Source organism: Oculina patagonica, chromosome 8, assembly GCF_052425735.1.
Source record: "Oculina patagonica isolate OP01 chromosome 8, crgOcupat, whole genome shotgun sequence".
NCBI classification, from domain to species: domain Eukaryota; kingdom Metazoa; phylum Cnidaria; class Anthozoa; order Scleractinia; family Oculinidae; genus Oculina; species Oculina patagonica.
This window is the reverse complement of record NC_135765.1, coordinates 7,366,708-7,379,494: the sequence shown is the minus strand read 5'-3', so window position 1 is coordinate 7,379,494 and position 12,787 is coordinate 7,366,708. Positions and strand designations below refer to the sequence as shown.

At 41.7% G+C, this 12,787-nt stretch overlaps 1 protein-coding gene across 1 annotated transcript; it reads left to right on the top strand.

The window, feature by feature from the left end:
- The first annotated feature begins 698 nt into the window (after positions 1 to 698).
- LOC144663003 (integrator complex subunit 4-like) lies at positions 699 to 12,729 on the top strand. The gene is made up of 11 exons (XM_078523930.1): positions 699 to 1,257; positions 2,021 to 2,088; positions 3,083 to 3,121; positions 4,081 to 4,266; positions 4,784 to 4,923; positions 6,591 to 6,780; positions 7,301 to 7,839; positions 8,609 to 8,907; positions 9,167 to 9,954; positions 10,879 to 10,999; positions 11,922 to 12,729. Exons 1-11 carry the CDS (start codon positions 855 to 857, stop codon positions 12,134 to 12,136), a joined length of 2,988 nt encoding a protein of 995 aa, XP_078380056.1. The 5' UTR covers positions 699 to 854; the 3' UTR covers positions 12,137 to 12,729.
- Positions 12,730 to 12,787: the final 58 nt, after the last annotated feature.

Sequence of the window (12,787 nt, the reverse complement as noted above, 5' to 3'; positions counted from 1 at the left end):
TTGGGGGGGGGGGGGCGGTGGTGGAAGAGGGGTGAAAAGTCTGCACTAAATGGGCCGAAGTGTTTCACACCATTGGAGTTTTTTTATCAGTCTGATTATTTTAAAATCTGTGTGAGTTGCGATTAAGATACGTTTATTGAAAAAAGAATGGTTTGTTTCTGGGTGAAAGGATCAACCCCAAGCCTAGCCTTCTTAGCAGACGTTCTTTGGACTCGTCGCGTGTTTCTGTCTCCTTCGTGGAGGAGAAACGCGCGACGAGCCCAAAGTAACGTTTGCAAAGGAGAGGGTAGCAAAGGAGGGTGCCGGTCGTGATCCCGTTTCACGCATAAAATTTTAACCAAATTCCCGTGTCACGTATAATCAAAACAGCAGACTTCACGAATCACGTGTATTTTCTGGCCATTTTCACGCATCACGGTTAAATTTTTGCCCTTTTTCACGTGTCACGCATAAACCCTTTGCTACCCTCGAATGAGGCTACCCCAAACCAATCATGTCTAGAATACCCCTGTTTATGCAAAATGAGGGAAAGCATGTTCATGTACGTCTTCGTCTTCCGTCATGCTACATAGTGAACGAAAATAATTTAAAAGAAAAAAAAAAACAAAGGAAAAATTTGGAAAAATAATAACGCAAGAGGAGTTTTTCCTGCTTCACGTGAAATAAGCGTGAAATGTGATAAAATTTGCGTTATGCGTGATCTGTGAAATTCGTGCCAAGGCCGCCTCGGTTGGACAAAAACGAGGCTCTGGAAAATCCATCATGGCGGCCAAACAGTGCTCTGCGAACTTCGTTTGTTCTTTCTTGTATTCGCATTTCTGTACCTGAGATTTCTTAACAGACCTAAAAAAATCATGAAGAGGACAAATCCGGATTATTCCACCACTGTTGTGGAAGAAAAACCTTTGGAGACACTAGAATATGGCACCCAACCAGTGTTGAAACTCAAGCGTAGCAGGCAGGCTCTTGAAGCATCGAAAAGGCTCGCTTTTGAACTCTCTCAATACTCGACGCAACAGGAAATCCTTCAAACTCTTGTTGATCTCGAAAAAGAGCTTCCTTTGGAGTCCTTGGAAGTTGTTGAATTCGTGATCAGAACTTTGTGGGAACGCTTTTACGAGACCAAAGACGCTGTTATCAGAGTGAAGGTTGTTTCTTTGCTTGGAAGTGTAGCGAGATTTCCTGGAGTGAATATTCATGCGATCGCTGAAGAGCTAATCAAACTTTTAAATACAGACGGCGAAAGCAAGAATATAGGTAACATTCTTCATCTTTTCTCGCTTTCAATTGTTAAAATAAATATTATAAATATTATATAATTTATTTGCAAGTCGAGTGGTTTTCCAAGGCTCTCTCCTCTGGTTGTCCAAACTGCTAAAATCAGAGGAGGGGGCTCAAATGAAGGCCAGATTTTCATAATAGGTAAAGGTTTTGCTGATAAATTTTTTAAACTAACTATATCTGTGTAGTTGAGCAATTTGATTGATTTGGTGGCAGAACTTTGCTGTTGTTGTTGTTGTTGTTGTTGTTTTTTTTTTTTTTGGGGGGGGGGGGGGGTGAAGAGTAGGATCCAGTTCTGGCGTGGTTCATTAGAGGTACCACAGGTAAAATCTGGAAACTGGCTATTCAGATTTTTCGGCAGGTTGGCATATGTTTGCCAAAAAATAGCATGACCAAAATCCTGTAAGGTCCTGTAAGTTTTGCTATGATTTGTCACTCAAATAAAAACATTACAGTTGCACTTGAGGTGAATCCAGACTAGCTCTCTGTATTTCTGCTATTACATGTGCAACACATTAAAAGTACAAAAAATATCTATACTCTCCATGCAGAGGTTTTTTTTAACCCCTATCCCTCCCCCCTCAATAAAAACCCCTCTGGAAATTCCACTCTGGCTTCATCCTTTCATTTTAAAGTTTTGGACTTTAGGGGTTTACTCTCCATCAGAATGGATGGTTGCGGATGTTTCTAGAAATTAATACACACTTCATCATACATGTTATTATTTATTTTCTTTCAGAATCTCACAAAGTATGCACTCAGATATTTCACACTCTATTACTGCTTGGCAAACTACTCAGTGAGGAGGTAAGTTTTGTGTATAAGAAATGTCAGACTGTTCACAGTTCTATATTCACACATTTTTCTTGGACCGTTGAATGCAGGAAAATAATCGTATCAGAAATGGATGCCTGAACGAAAGAGGAGGTGTGAGGGGGTAAGGGGTGGGGAAACAAAAACAAAATAGGGGCTGTAACCAACACTGGAAATTTAAGGGAATTCCCAATTTCTCCAGAATCGGAAAAATCCAATTGGTTGAATGGCAAGAAAAATGTCATCGCCTTGGCAGTAGCTGATAAATCTTTTTTTGTTTTGCAAGGCATCATTGTCTTACAAAGTAAGTAATTATGCTTAGCCTAATTATCTAATTTTGTAGTATACAGTAGAACCCCGGTAACTCAAACTCAGATAACTCGCAGTTCCTTGCTAATTCGAACTAACCTCCATTTCCCTTGGATTTGACCTCGCTATTCAGTCATTTTCACTCAGTTAACTCAAACTGGGATTACTCAAATTCTCTGCTAACTCGAGCTTAATATTGTTCCCCTTGATCAAAATTAATTTTACTCCAATAACTCCAATTCTGGTTCTGCAACTCGCCAGGGATGCCCATTAAAATATCCTTTTAGCTCTTGTTGTCTAATCGGATTTACTGAAACACTAAACACTACAGCACTAAACACTAAACACTACGGCAATTTGATTTTAATTAGTGGAAGGAGCAGATCACATATTTGACAGTAATTTACTACTCTTATCATAAAAATGTTTGATTGTGTGAGAATTCTGATGAGATAAGTTTAATTTGCACTGTACTGTATATTGAAGTGCTGAAAAATCAATAGAGGTTCAATTTTTACATGGGAAATTAAATATTCAATCAATCCATTAACTCTGAACCCGCTAACTCAAACTGTTTTTCGTTTCCCCTCAGAGTTCGAGTTACCAGGGTTCTACTATATTTTTGTAGTGAAAAGAAAAACTTTTTGGAGAAAACTGCCTTTTGTCTTTCTCTATTTAGGCAAAGATTGTGCGGCAAATTGAGAAGATTGCCACTCAGGTATGCACTGTTGAATTGTAGAAAACACAAGCTTTTTCCAGCGAAGTTGGTTTTGTTGACATTATTTTTACTTTCAATCTCCAAATATCATTTCCTCTTACTGATTCAAAGCTTCTATTAATGTTGGTTCTGAGAGTTCATTGTACACAGGCTCCCATTTGTTGTGATTAAGAGGAAATCCGCCAGGACTTCGAGTAGTTATTGGACAAAATTATGTACCAAAACTATTTACACCTGATTGCAAGCTTTTGTGTTACTGCTTCAAATATTTTATCGAAAGAAATCTTTTCTAACAACACCACACATCGAAAACACATTTTGAAGTTCCGCTGAATTCCACTGAATCGCTTAAAAGATGTGAGCTTTTGCCCATAGCTTGTGAACTTTAAATATCATTTTCTCAGACTCTGATAAGAAATTGTTGTACCAGAGTTATTTCCACCTTATTGCAAACTTTTTTGTTACTGCTTCAAATATTACCTTATCAAAAGAAATCTTTTCTAACAACACCACACATCGAAAACACATTTTGAAGTTCCGCTGAATTCCACTGAATCGCTTAAGACGAATTTACAAAATGGCTACACGTGAGATTTTGCCCATACCTTGTGAACTTTGAAATTCATTTTCTCAGACTCTGATAAGAAATTGTTGTTGGTGTTATCACGGATAATTGCTTACATCTTTACCTTTTATTAAGGGTAGGAAATAACGCAATAGGATTTAAATTATTCTGGAAATTGATTTTTGTCCAACTTTAATAAATATTACTCGACTTCCTAGTGGATTCTGTCTTAAGCCTGTTTCTCCTTCAAGTTGATGCAGACTTGTTGAATTTGTAAGTGTGGATTCCAAAGTTGCCACTAGCCATTAGGCCACATCAGGGAATGACTGGGTTACTTAATATTTCAGTTGTTGCACAGCCAGTCATTAAACATGCTTGCTTTGATTTCTTGAAGCATCTCAAAGATCCCCATTCTTCAGTGCGTTGCCAGTGTCTACACTTGATTGGTCACCTTACTCAAGGATTAGAGGGTTCCCCAGCATGGGTGGGGTCAGGTCCACAGGGTGGGGTGCAAAGCTTGTTGGCAAGCTTCTCAGAGGACAGTGACCCAAGAGTACGGACAAGCGCCTTGCAAGCTCTGGTAAGTGAAGTATAGATTTGTTACCATTTTTATTTTAAAAATGATTTCCAGTCCATACTGTGCAGTCTTTACCTACAATGTTTCTGTGAGTCTCACAAAAAATGTGTATCAACTACATATTACTAACAATGTGTCATAGGCCAGCAATTCACAAGTCAAATAGTAGCATGCATTTAAGATCTATCCAAAAATGGGTGTCCAACGAGTGCCTGTATTTTGTCATGTATTTTTTTTCATTTTGTTTTCTTCTCTTCTCTTCTCTTCTCTTCTCTTCTTGTCTCTTCTCTTCTCTTCTCTTCTCTTCTCTTCTCTTCTCTTCTCTTCCCTTCCCTTCCCTTCCGTTCCATTCCCTCACCTTGCCTCGCCATGCCTCCCCCTTCCCTCCCCTCCCCTCACTTCACCACTTCACTTCCCTTCGCTGCACTTCAATTCAGTTCACTTCATTTCATTTCATTTCACTTCACATAACCTTCGGTTTAGCTTAGCTTAGTTTATTCATGTAAATATTTTTCTATAGCTCACACTACACAAGAGAGGCCAGAAGCTAGACATGGCAGTTTATGACCAGGCATCAATGGCATTAGATGACGACTATGAAGATGTTCGACTGGCAGCCATCAAGTTGGTTTGGGTCTTCAGTCAAGCAAACCCAGAAAGGTTGGTTGAAATTCATTTCTGGTTTCACTGAATAGCAAATTGAGGTCTGTATTGTGTTCCAACCACAACTAGTGGACACCTACCACAAGGGAGGCGTGATGGACTTTAAATCGAGCGGTCCAGGTTCCAGCCCAGGCTGTGGCAATGCATTGTGTTCTTAGGAAAAACACTTTACTCTCATATTCCCCCTCTCCACCCAGGTGTACAAATGGGTACCGGCAAATTTAAAGCTTGATAAAGCTGGGGGTAACCATGCAATGGACTAGCAACCCATCCAGGGTGGAGTAGAAATACTCCTAGTCACTTAATGCTACGGAAACTGGGATGAGCTCTGGCCTGATGGGCCACTAGGCTCAAACACAGACATAACCTACCTTTACCTTTAATATATAGATTTAGGCAAGCCTAAAAGCGGAGCTCCCCATTTATTTAATTTTCACTGGAGCTTACAATGTTTTCATTCTAGTGAATAAGCGGCCAAAGTACTAATGTTTATTGCGGTTTATAGGTGTGACACAAATTTAAATAGCTCACGGTTATACTGAATGTCAGCAGTACGACAAAAATAATAATCTTAAAGCGGGGCAAAATCATTACTCATGGCACAAAAAATTACTTTAGAGTACAGTAAATTATCTGCTTTCTAGCAATAGAAAATAGTTTCACGATCCTGTTATAGTTTCGCAGCAGTTTAGTAGACTCCACAATATCTATTACATTGATATAGGATATATTCAACGCGCATTACAGAGTCTGTCGGATTAGCTCAATCGGTAAGGTGCCAGTCTGCGGATCCGGAGGTCGTGAGTTCAAATCCCAGAGGGTCAAGTTTTTTTTTTTCTTCTTTCCTTTTTTTTTTTTTTTTTTACCCTGTAGCAATAAAACGGTTTGTTTATTTATTATATCAACCCGATTTAGCTTTCGAATGCTTCTTCATGTACGATGCTGGCTTTACAGATAGACACAAAAGTCATCGATCGATTATGGCTCTCAATGTCCACTTTTTTGGCGGTCTATTACTTTCTACACGTAATTTTCAGCCACATTTTGTTTCATTGCTTCTTGTTTTTCTTTTCAAACCTCTTTAAATTTTACGGGCCGCCTTTATACGGCCTTCTTGCTTCACTATTTCTACCATCAAACTATGGCGGCCATGTTGCGCGACTCCGTACGCCGTACGCCGTACAGACGCGCCCGCGAACCATGCCGCTATCCATGTTGACCATGAAAACTCATTTCGATAGTGTTCCTTCGTTCATGCGTATGGGGCTCTGCTCTGCGGCCCTGCGGGCCGCTGTAGAGCTCCGCTATCATAAGTGAACACTCCTGACCATTTCTTTAAGAAAACTGTGTATGTAAAATCAACTTTATGTGGTCACCACTGACAGAGTCGTCTGGGTCAGGTAAGCAGCTTTTGCAAGGTCCACATGAATGGCGCACTAACAAACAACAGGAACAATGCCACTCACCTCCAAAAACAACAGAAACTGCTACGCTAGAAAACCAGTAGAATCACAAGCTTAAGAAAGCTGCTACACTACTAAGTTCCTACACCACGAAAGGTGGGCTGATTCAGGAACAAATTCTCTCAAGAAAAATTCTTGAAAAATGTATAAAAAATGGTAATGAGAATCTCAATGCTAGCTGAGCTTGCTGTTTTCTTGCAGGATTGTCAAGTTACCATCATCAGATGAAGTTCGTCTTGTGGACGATGCTTTTATCAAAATCTGTCATATGGTGAATGATTTGTCTATGAACGTACGCAGAGAGGCTACAGGGCTTCTGGGCTCACTTCATCTTGTCAGTCCCAAGTTTCTGGAGCAGACATTGGACAAGAAGCTGATGTCACATCTTAAGGCAAGTTCGTGTGGCAAATGAATGCCTTTCTTGATGATCTATTTCTTTGTTGTTGTCCATAGAAGTGACCTTTGTTTTTCCCGCGTTTTTGAGACGTTCGCGTACAGTGGCCACGTTTAGCGCCATTGCACAACATAGGTGGCCAGCATTTCCCGCCATTACAAGACGCGCGGTGGCCAACTCAACTGTGATTGGACCATTTGAATGTAGATCCGAGCTTTGATTGGTCGAAATTTTGTATTACGGTAATAATGCTTGAGAAAAACAAGGATTAGGCCGTTTGGTTTGGAGACAGTTTTCTTACGACTACTTTTATTTACGACCTGTTAAAGAATTGAATCTCTAGTTGGCGGGCTTGTTCGAGAAGGAGTGCAGAAGATACTGCTAATGAAGAAACTTGATGTTCGATAGCCAAGTCTTAAGATAAACCAATACAAATAATTCTTGAGTGACAGTGGTACACCCAATCAAAAGATTATGATCAAAAGTCACAAGCTACGTTTTTATTCTTGCTCTTCAGAGGAGGAAAACTGAGCACGAGAAGCGCCGCGAGATTCATGCATCAGGCGGTACAGATGGCGGTGGATGGAGCATTGGACGCACATGGGGCGACGGTACTCCTGAACCTGAACTCGACCCTGAGGACGTTAGCCTCATGAGCAGTGGCGCGTGTGGTGCCTTCGTTCATGGCTTAGAAGACGAATTCCTGGAGGTGCGTTCTGCTGCAGTGGACTCCCTCTGTGAGCTGGCCTATCAGAATTCTCCTTTCGCTGTTCTCTCGTTAGATTTCTTGGCCGACATGATGAATGACGAGATTGAAAGCGTGCGGGTGAGCGCTATCAACAGTCTGAGTAAAATCAGCCAGCACATTCAGCTTCGTGAAGACCAGCTGGAGACACTGCTCGGGGCCCTGGAGGATTTCTCAGGGGACACCCGAGAGGCTGTCCGAGAGCTTTTATGTCATTGTGTCTTTGCCACAAGAGCTTGTCTTCATGCGGCGATTCACGCCTTACTGGGGAACTTGTCCAAATACCCTCAGGATAGAGCGTCTATTTGGAGGTAAGGAGCGCTTGTATTCATTTATACAAGGGATTTGCGGTAAGGATTTTGCTTGTTTGTTTGTGTGTGTGAAAACGGCGGACGAAATGTAAAAATGGAGAGCAGACTGAGGAGAGGAAAGTGAGAGACTTACTTTTCCAGTCTCCTCTCGTTTCTTCCTTCCCGCGGCTTTCGCTTGGTTTTCACGAGAGCCTGGCGTAGTGGAAAGCGTAGCGAAAATCAGCCATTAAAAATACATGTACATTCTGACAAATGAGTTTTCAGTATGGTACTCCTTTGATAGTCAAGGACTTACAATGTATATCAATTCTACATAAAACGTAAGAGTAGCATTCTAATTTAGAGCGCGTTTTTTTCTTTTTTTTTTTTTACCCACAATTCTGAATGAGAATGGTTGGTACAGAATGCTAGGAATAATTCGGATTGCCTGCATTAAAAAACGTCCATGAAGTTGAGATGATAAGCGCGGCCCTAGCACGAGTAAACATTGCGTTATACAAATATGGCAGCCGACGAAGAGGCTGACATTGGCATTGTATTCACAAAGGAGTGGAGATACATCCCTCGAATCGCAGGCTATGTCGTCCGCCATCTTGGATTTCATTCGCAACACTCTGTTCATTCTGCCCCTGGGAGCAGAATGGATGGAATGGCGTTCTGTCCGTCCCAGAAAAGGAAAAAGGCGCGCATTTTACAGTCTGTCCATTTTCATTCCAGAATTGTGAATAAAAAACGCGCCCTAAGTTTGTTCTTTTTCATAAATTTTTAGGTGCAGCAAATTTCTGGGTGAAAAGCACCAACACCTTGCATCGTCCCTTGTACCAGAGCTTCTCTCCACTCACCCATTTTTTGCCACCCCTGAGCCGTCTGTTGATGACCCAGCGTATGTCGCCATTCTCATCCTCGTGTTTAACGCGACGGCTAAGAGTCCCACAATGCTGGCCATGTTCCCGGATCACACCACCCGGCATTACGCGTACTTACGGGACAGCCAACCCACCCTCGTCCCGCATCTTGACATCGAGAAGGGCGTCATAGAGTTAGATGATAAAAAGACGGGCGAAGAAGGTTAGAAAAGAACATTTCTTTCCAAGCGGGCGTAAACTTTTTCTTTTCTCTTCTCTTCTCTTTTCTTCTCTTCTCTTCTCTTCTCTTCGCTTATTGTCTCGTCTCGTCTCTTCTCTTCCCTTCCTTTCCCTTTCCTTCTCTCTTCACTTCACTTCACCTCACTTCACTTCACTTCACGTTTCTTCTCTTATCTCCTTATCTAGTCATCTCTCTTCACTTTTCCTATACTATGTAATTCATGATTTATCATTCTTTTCAGGGTCACAAAATGCGAAGAGCTTCTTTGAAAGCATTCAGCTGAGGATTCAATGTGTAAAGTCACTGAGCCCATTAAACGCACAACAAGCTCTAAAAACAGCTATCCAAGATCTGCAACACGTCAAGAACATTGATTCACACCTTTGCGCCAACGCAGAATGTCTTTCCCTCTACCTCAAGTGCAAGCTGATGATTTTCCAGGCTCAAAATGACAAGATATGGAACGTTCCAGCGGCACTTTGCACCCATCAAGGCTCCGGCTTAAAATCCCTGGTCGAGAACATCCTCTCCACCTCCTACCGAATCGAACACACCTTTACTGGCCTGAGCTCTCAGCAAATCTTTCTACTTCGCCAGCTAAGACTCATTGCGCATGCGTTACAAATCCTCGTCTCGCAGAGATACAGCCGCGCTAATGACAGAAACTTGAACTCCATGCTACAAGTGTGGGAATCGTTTTTGACAAGGATCAAATCGTTTTCTAACTTCATCAACACGGAGAATATCAACACGGATGCCTTCTGTGCCGAAGTCGTATCATTTCCCAGTTTCTTCGAATCGAATATAACAAACCCTTCTGGTGTTGTGGATTACGTTCAGTCCATCATGCTTTGCCATGAAGTTCCGTCATTGGAATTGACAGCCAGTCTGCACCAGGCCTCCGCAGTGTTGAATGAGCCTCGTGGTGGTTCGGATAATCCCCTGTGCTTCTCTGCTGGCCTGACATTGGGCATCAATGTTGAAGCCATATTGGAGAACGTGGCAGATCCCACCAAAGTCCGCGTGCAGGTGGGTGTAAATTTATTTCTGCAAAGTGTCAGGCAATTTTGTTGCGACACAATTTGTGCACCGGACAATTTCCTAGTGTAACACCCCTGAGATGAACATCTTTTCGCAAAGTGTTCATTTTAGCAAGCGTTTCACGATGTGGAATCGAGTCCCACTTTTTCAAAACTAACCCTCGTTCCCCCGGGATTGGGTTGTATTCTTGGGCAAGAAACTTCACTCTCATAGTGCCTCTCTTCATCCCGGTGTATAAATGGGTACCGGCGAATTTACTGCTGGGAGGTAACCTTGCGATGTTCTAGCATCCCATCCAGGGGGGAGTAGAAATACTCCTAGTCGCTTGATGCTACGGAAACTGGGATAAGCTCCGGCCTGATGGGCCCCTAGGCTCGTATGTAGACTTTACCTACTTACCGCTTTGCTTTAAACTAAGCAACCAAAATTCCAGTGGACCTAAAATTGCGCTATTCCGTTTAGAGGTGTTTTGAACTGACGTACAATACTAACTGAACCTATCTTGAAGTTTTAAAGATAATATTTTGAGATAGGAATATATCTAATATCATGGGAGTTGCGGTGGCCTTCCGTTTTGCACCTTGTACTCCTGATCGAGCGGTCCGGGTTCGAGCCTCGGCCGGGGTCGGGTCATTGGGTTGTATTCTTGGGCAAGACACTTAACTCTCACAGCGCATTTCTCCCTAGGGATATAAAATTTAATGAGTGCTGGTAAATTTGTAAGGATAACTTAACACAAACCGGCTGGTGGGGTAGAAATCCTCCAAGTCGCTTCACGCCACCAGAACCAGGATAAGTTACGATAACTTACCCCTCGTGATCGAATCTTATATTCTCATGAACCTCATGCTTGACTTTGTATTGATTTACTAGTAAGAAATAATTTGTTGATCACAGTGTCTGTATGTACAGGTTGTGTTTCCTGATCTGAGGTGTCAGTGGTTTATTCCCAAGCGAGATGATCTCCATGTTATTTCTCCATTGAAGCAACGACTTGCCACGACAGTTATCTTGTCACACTCTGGATGGTCAGGTAAATTGTTCCCACCTTGCCTCTTAAATATTAAAGGACCTGTAGTACAGTGATGCGCAAGCTTTTTGTAAACATTTGGTAACAAAGCGTAGTTTTGGACTGAGTGTTACGAAACCAAAACCAAAGAAATCAATCTTGCCAATCTCAAAGGACACAGACAATCCAGTGAGCCAATCAAAACTCGAAGCAAATACATGTTGCCGGCGCGAAGAGCAGGGAAACGTGTGTGAGCGAGTCACGATTGGTTTTGGTTTTTCTTCTGATTGGTTGAGAAAGTGGCGCGAGTTTTCTAAACCGATCACTAAGCGCAGTATGTCAAAACCAAAGCAAAGTTAACGTGAATTACTTTCGGCGCTTAAGTGAATTTTGCTCCAAATGAAATTAAGGTAATACATCAAACACGAGAGATAAATTTCATACGAAATTACATTCTGGACTGTAGTGGCGTATTTTTCATATCCTTACCAGTGATGATACAATGACGTCATTTCACTCTCTTTCGCGCCATTGCACGGCTGCCAAAACGCCGGTTGAAAGACGGCGAGTGATAGTGAAGTTAACTTCGCTGAAGCCGTTCGTTCACTAATGAGCAGAAAAATACAAACATGAAGAAAAAAACTACCCATGACTCTAAACAATTCAAGGAGTTTCTTTCAAAGTCGACAAAAGGATTTACATAAAAAAAAAAGGATTTACATATTTAAAGTTTGTGCTTTCGACACTTCTGTAGTTTTTGTCTATATAATAAAAAAAAACATTACACGTTGGCTCAAAGATATGAATTTTATGTTCTCGTGGCAAAAACAATATTTCACGAGTGCGCTCACTCGAGAGATATTGTTTTTGCCACCAGAACATAAAATTCATATCTTCTCACCACCGTGTAATAATCCTCTATATCTATTTCCATTTCTGATTGCAGAACCTGGTTTGATTGAGGTGTCCTTGGTTCTCAAGTACACACCTGATGTGGATGAGGAGGGTGTACTGAAGCTTGGTTCACATGCAGCCAATACTACAGATGTAGACTCGCGGGGTGCAAGGCAAATCAAAAGCTCCAAGGACAATCTTGTCGACGGCGTAATAAATCTTTGTTCACCAGTTCAAGTATGCATCATGCCCAAAGCCATAAGATAGGATTGTGTCTATTATGACGCCGAGGAATAATAGACATTTACAGGGGTGGAGAGCTGTTTCATATTGGTGGTATCATACAAACTGCATTTCCTCTGCATTCAATGGTTTCTTCCATGCCAACATGTGTCAGGTGCATCACAGCTTCTAGGTATTTCTCGCCATAATGTGCCAGTGGCGCCCCGTCAAAGTGTACTGTAGGCGACAAGGGCAATTTTTTTTACGCCCACTTCAACATGGCCGCCACTTACGATCATCGACTGGTAACTAGTAACCGGTTAGCCTAGTATGTACTTCTTTTCTCCTATTATATATGCACTTCGGTTAGCCAGTTTACGGTTAGCTCTTTATATTTGTAAGGGTAACATGTTATCTAGTAAAAGTTTACGAAATCTGGGTGCGAGCTCCCTGGTGGCTTAGTGGTTACCACACTTACCCGGCCACTCGCCCTTGAGCCGGAAGACCTGGGTTTGACTCCACCTCGGTGCATTTTATATTGAACATACTTTTTTCCACTTTGATAGCATTCGAAAAAAAGAAACTAAGTGTCTAAAGTGAGCGTAAAAAACACAGTGGCAATTAACACCTCAAAAAACTCTTTATTAAATCTCTTCTTTTTTACACCTTATTAATGGAGATAAAGTACTAAAATGC

Coding starts and splice junctions, on each gene's coding strand:
- LOC144663003 (XM_078523930.1), top strand. CDS start 855: ATGAAGAGGACAAATCCGGATTATTCCACCACTGTTGTGGAAGAAAAA. Junction 3,122..4,080: donor TTGAGAAGATTGCCACTCAG/GTATGCACTGTT, acceptor GATTTCTTGAAG/CATCTCAAAGATCCCCATTC. Junction 11,000..11,921: donor GTCACACTCTGGATGGTCAG/GTAAATTGTTCC, acceptor TTCTGATTGCAG/AACCTGGTTTGATTGAGGTG.